Source organism: Chenopodium album, chromosome 16 (genome assembly GCF_948465745.1).
Source record: "Chenopodium album chromosome 16, dcCheAlbu1.1, whole genome shotgun sequence".
In the NCBI taxonomy this organism is placed as follows: domain Eukaryota; kingdom Viridiplantae; phylum Streptophyta; class Magnoliopsida; order Caryophyllales; family Amaranthaceae; genus Chenopodium; species Chenopodium album.
The window spans coordinates 2,826,198-2,832,255 of NC_137849.1; the positions used below are offsets into that span (position 1 = coordinate 2,826,198).

General features: G+C 36.6%; 1 protein-coding gene across 1 annotated transcript; it reads right to left on the reverse strand.

Moving 5' to 3' along the window:
• Positions 1–612: 612 nt before the first annotated feature.
• Positions 613–4,438, reverse strand: LOC145584657 (phosphatidylinositol 4-phosphate 5-kinase 6-like). Its single transcript, XM_081641471.1, has 8 exons — positions 3,318–4,438; positions 2,936–3,103; positions 2,267–2,432; positions 1,786–1,902; positions 1,502–1,695; positions 1,214–1,317; positions 1,026–1,110; positions 613–901 (listed from the first exon to the last, which is right to left on the reverse strand). Exons 1-8 carry the CDS (start codon positions 4,436–4,438, stop codon positions 613–615), a joined length of 2,244 nt encoding a protein of 747 aa, XP_081497597.1.
• Between the last annotated feature and the right edge of the window lie 1,620 nt (positions 4,439–6,058).

The following is a 6,058-nucleotide window of genomic DNA, read 5'->3' on the forward strand; positions in this document are numbered from 1 at the left end:
GATTGGATGCGTGATTTTGTCATGAATTCATTTTCCATGTTTTGGGAGAGCATTATGATAAGACTTAGCAGTCATATGGCAAATTCGACTTAGAATGTGCTCCTAATTATATCTAATCACAAAATACAAGCTATAACCATAAAGAAAACTGTAAGAATTTCGTTTTCCTGTTAGATAAATTATACTACCAAAAAGTTTACCTCAATGAATTCTGTACAATTACCAACTAGTACTTTGACCCCCCAAGTTCTTCATTTTTCTGGGACCAAAAGAAAAAATAAAATGAAATTTTGAGGTGTAAGAAGAATCAGCCTAACCAATCTGTTTATCTTTCGAGTTTTAGGAGTTGTAATTTACAGTTAAAATAATCTTTGAGGAGCAGCTTCTATATTTCCTTTTTTTTTTTTTTTTGGTTAATCTATACCTTTTTTTTCACTAAAACAATTTGTCATGGGAATGTGTCCTAAAATGTTGTTCTTGCCGAATGCTGCCCGGCTGCCTGCTCTGATGGCCAGCATTGCCTGCTTAAATTCTGATACAATGAAAATCCTGGCTGTAAAACGAGCATCTGAGCTGAAAGCTGAAATTTTGTGGAATGAATGTTGATCTCCATTACCCATCTTCTGCAAATACCTTGTAAATGAAATCTCGGAAACGTTTTGAGTACTGCCTAGGATCAACAGCAGAAATAGAAGTGGAATCATATTGGAAAGCCTTATATGCATGCTCTAGCTTTTTGCTGATATCGTAGTCTTGTAGAATGTCAATTATTCCAAAGAAGATGATAACATCATAGCACTCTCCTGTTGGTTCTACTACCTGAAATTCACCATCTTCTGATTTTCGTATTGTCAATTCTGCTCGTGCTGGCATGTTGATCCCTAATCGAATAGATGCCCACCTGCAAAAAAAACACCATTACCAAATTGAATTTAAATCAAGTATAAAGCAGTAAATCAATAATTTTATCAACAATTAACAAGATCTAAAACATTTATTGTATACAACATTGGATAAGATCTTACTGGTTAGGATCAAAAACTAGTTTATCTGTTTCGTTTACTTTCGAAAGCCGAGGTGCTATCAGGTCACTATTACTTTCTCCTTTTCCTGCATCAAAATAGTTTAGCACATACTTAAACTTCTTAATAACCTTATGGCAAAGAACTGAAAGAAGCCAAAGATCTGATTCTAGATATATTTAAAATTTCACCTTCTGAAGTTTTTGCACAAGAATCTCGAAAGTGTAAACCGACTAAAAGACTATAATCCATAATCCTCTCCTGCTCGAGGAAGTCGCAGTCCCTGTCTACTTGCCTGCATTAAGGAATATCCAATATTATTCAAAGGTTATTAAGAAAACACAAAGGAATTATCATAATACATGCAACTTTTTAAACTAAGTTCTCTTTAGGCATGTTGAAGCATTACAAGAAGTCAAAAAGTCTTGGCTAATCAACTGTTTCTGGAATCAGCAAAAGGAAAACAAATTTATAATCACCTGCAGAACTCTTGGAACCAAAACCTCTGTAATCGGAAGATGTAATTAAGATCTAAATCTTTGAGGGTGGTGGTTGGGTCAATTTCTGACTCGGGTTTATCTGTTGTACGCCCATGCGAAGAGCCTTTCAAATCAAACCGCCGGTGAATTGCATAGTCAGTACAAAAGAGATTTCCCATTATAACAAATCGAACCTGTTTCATCAGTTGCAAAACTATGAGTAGAAATAGGAGATAGTACATAAGGTTTACTGAAAGTACAGTCTGTGGCTTATTCATTCTCACTTTCTTCTGTGTTGCTCCTGTCAACTTCACACAGTGAAGACCATAGAACCTGGTTACTAAAGTGTCTTCAAAAGTGCGAACATGGTTATAATAAGCTCGAAGCATCCTAAGGAGCACCTGCATAAGGGTCAAAATATGTTAGAGCAGGCCTATTAATCTATTTGCACAAATAGAAGCACCACTTAGCATAGTGACCACTTAGCCCATGTGAGACATGTAGGGCATATGAAGGTAGTGTGTGCCATGCACATACCGGCAGAGGAGCACCATTCATTGTGCTCCTGCCTCCCAGTTGGACGATTTAAGAATGGCTTATCAGTGAAAATATTGTCAGCTAATTGAGTGAGCAGCCTAAGATACACGCTAGGTAGATAAAGAGATGTTTAAGCTTTATACAAATTATGCATCATATCGGGCTATTTGAGAGAAACACATTTGATTAACAGATAAAATTTAACTAATGTGAAGCAGAGAAACTCACTTTTACTTCGGATTTCTTCATCGTCTTAATCATATACTTGTCATCGTGGGTTAAGTAAAAGAAGCTTCCGCTTTTTCCCGGAGATGAAAGCTCCCGAAGGGCATCATTGCCACAAATTGATAACATATAATCAGCTGCATCCACTTTGAACAGTGTCCTTAGGGTCCTGAGCAGAAATATGATCAGAACTTAAGATTACGATTGATTAATAATTTAAAAGTTGTTCGTTTAAAATTATCAATTGTTAGTGACATTTAAATTTCCTTCCAAATACAAACCAGTAAAGCAGAAAAGTTGTTTTGCAGATGATAAAAACTTCTACAGATGAGTAGGAATTCCTCTATACAAAAATTATTCAGCTAAGGCTTCTAGAGGTTCCCTAGTTACTCATTGGCCTTTCCAGCCAGTCAGGCACCCATTGTACCCCTGAAAGCCTTTGCAAGACATGGCCATACACGACCTCATCCTACTTGGGAGGCTCATTTTGGGTCATGCCTCAAGAGGCCAAGCAATGGGCTTGCATAGCTACATGGTTTGGTACGTATTTACTTTGGTTACATGCTTTTATTGAATGAGCACAGGCTATATAAATCCTCAAAGATGTTTTCGTTGCTTTGTATACCAGAAAAGAAACTGAAGAATCCAAAGTACCTACATTACAAGGCTAACCTGAAAACCAAAGGACAGTAGTCCTTCCATTTGAAATCACAAGATGGGTGGGGAGGAGTGTGCTTGGAACCTTCTGGTGGGAATTTCGTCCAAACTTTTTCCTTGGGATCAAAAGCCGAAGACTTCAGGTCACGCTTTATTGGCGGCCCAGGTCTTCCCACAGAATGTCTGCACAAAGATACCCAAGCCTGTTAGCTAATGATCAACTAATGAACACTATGTTTTCACCTGTAACTGCAGTCTGCATACAACAGAAATTTTTGACTCTGTAACAATCTGCAGTACAGAGGTATGTGTTCTTACATAGCAACTAAAGCAAAGTAGGGTATAGATAAAAGTAGATTCATTGAAAGAAGTTTGAAAAGAAATATTCTGTAATAACCTTATTCCTAGCTGCAAGTTGAGCATCAACTCATAATTTTTATGCCCCCTACAGATAGTCTCGCCTTGCTTCTTGATCGTCTTTGGGAGTAGAATAGGTCGAAAGTTCCGTGGCATGGAATTTTCCAAACGCTCTCCAGTTCTCCTATTCAAACCATTAGGAGAGCCATCTTGATCATATTCCCAACCTGCTTTCGAGGCCCTACTATCAACCAACTTCCTCGTTGTCTTTCCATTGAAACTAGGCCAGTTGACTACCTTCTGTGATGGAAACATGGTAATCTCCTCTCCTGGGTAAATCTTGCATTCATTCATATCAACATTAAACAAATCTTGAGGATCCCATTCACCTTCTCCAGTATCAGATGCATTACTTGCCGCGTAATAGGTGACACTTTGCTCACTAGGTTCAACACTCCAAACACCAACATAACAACTTCCATTTTCCCATTTGTAAGTACCTTCCCCCTTAGGATACCCTTCCTCCCAACACCCTTCAAAAACATTCCCATTAGCAAAATTTAAAGTACCATTACCATGAAAAACTCCATTTTTCCATTGACCTACATAACAATTCCCATTCACCCATTGATATTTCCCTTGACCTTCTTGCATTCCCTTTATCCATTCCCCTTCATAGTAATCCCCATTTGCAAAATTTTCGGAACCTTTCCCGTGTTTCGTATTCATTGACCAAAATCCTTTATATGAATCCTCATTTGCATTAGTATAAGTTCCAATTCCATCCATGTAACCTCTTTTAAATTCCCCTTCATAGGTTGCTCCTGAAGGCCAAGTGAACCTACCCTTGCCCATTGCTTTACCCTTTTGCCATTCTCCTACATACATACAACCATCATTCCACAAATACTTTCCATTACCATGGGGGAGGTTATCAATCCACAGCCCTGTATAGAAATCCCCATTGGTGAACACCGTCTCGGCTCGGTACGCCTCCCCGGGCCCGGCTCTTGACCCGGGCCCTGTGACGGCGAGGTCCTCGTCGTCCACGTGGGCAACAGACATTGATGCAAAGATGCTGTTGGTTTTTGTTCTTCTTGCTGCTAATGCGGTTGATTTCTTTACCTTGAACTTGAAGATACCAGCAAAATCTTTGCTCATTATCTTCCTTTTTCCTCTTCCTACCTAATCTCAGCTCATTCCTTAATCCCCAGTTTTTTCTTCTCTCTTCCCATCATCTAATCTCCATCCTTGATTAAATAATTTCCTCAAAAAAACTCTAAGAAAAGTAAAAATGCAATCTTTTTTCCCCTTCTTTTTGCCTCTTAATCATAACAACTCACATTGTCTCAAAGATTGAAACTTTGACATACCCACATAACTGAATCATCAAAATATTCAAAAAAGATTGGAACTTTGATATAAATTAATGATTTTAAGACATGGGGTTGAATATTCTGGTGTGAAAAATGCAATATGATGTTTGTTGTCAAAAAAAAATGTAAAAAAATGGAGCCAATGGCCGGCTCTGTATTTTCTATGTCTATTTTTGTGGGATTTTTTTAATTTATTTTTACTTAATAATTATTTTAATTTATTTTACTCTTCTCTCTCTCTCCTATCCTCTGATAATTTCTGTGTTTGGACCAAAGGATTGAACAAAACCCATCTAAATGTCTCCGAAATCTGCTCCTAAAACTGCTAACATACCAAACAGTTGGAAGAGATGTTTGCATGTAAGAAATTTAATGGTGCCAGTTGTAGACTGTGCTGTGCATTTCCCATTTTTAGTCTTCCAAATCCTCTATTCTTTATGACTGTTTGGCATCATTTTATTGCATTTTTTGTTACATATTATCCCTCCTAATTTTAACATTATTCTTCAATTAATTTTTTTTTGTTTTTAATCCTGTTTTCACCTACATTTTGACCTGCATTTTAAGTCATCTTGGTTTAATTAACTGCACTTTATGACTCCATTGTGATGGACGGATAACGTTATTATAACTTAAATATTCGGATGTACCTATAACTCGATAAATAAGCGCATTTAAAATTGTCTTACTTGCTGATCTTTTTCTACTAAGAACTTATTTAGAGCTATGAGTTAAAGAGCGATAAAAATAGCTTTAAATGTATGGTACGGCTCCACCTACTTTTAGGTACACGGCATCTGGGTGTATCATTTTACAAAATACAACTATGTTTTCAAGAATTGTTCTTGATCAAGTTATATTGTAGTTTACAATACGGCCTGCATGATAGATAGAGGTTGTTTGAAGTCAACGCACAATGATAAATATACTTTAGCTATAAATATATTGAAGTATGTTAATAGGTTAAGAGATTTAATAATATCATACTAACCCGTATTATATTGTACAGTGAATCAGTGATATGGTGTATTGGTGTTGCATTTTATGTCGTTATCTTTGATCTCAATAAACAAAAAAAATAAATAAATCATTCTTCTCAATATTGGTTTTAGATTTATATTTTAATATAATATATTGGGAATTATAATGGTTACCCCCTTAATTATAAACTTGTACCGGTTTCAGTCCCGTGCAATACAAATAATTTGTCAGTTAACAAATTTTAATGCAAAAAAATGCTTTTCAATGAAATAAAATAAAATAGCTTAATCATGTAACAACTGAATTGCTTGTACGTAGTATTTAAAGATGGTGGTGGCCTGGTGGGTTGTGGCGTTGTACTTGAATTGGTGTCGGGCTTATATTCCTTGGGCCTAGCTAGGCTCCACCCATTGCTAAGCCCACT

Bases quoted from the DNA above. Each gene is read 5' to 3' on its own strand.
- LOC145584657 (XM_081641471.1), bottom strand. From the start codon at position 4,438: ATGAGCAAAGATTTTGCTGGTATCTTCAAGTTCAAGGTAAAGAAATCA. The intron at 1,318-1,501 runs GTGATTATAAAT...TCCTTAATGCAG, and splicing joins TGGTTCCAAGAGTTCTGCAG to GCAAGTAGACAGGGACTGCG. The intron at 902-1,025 runs GTAAGATCTTAT...TTTTTTTTGCAG, and splicing joins CTAGTTTTTGATCCTAACCA to GTGGGCATCTATTCGATTAG.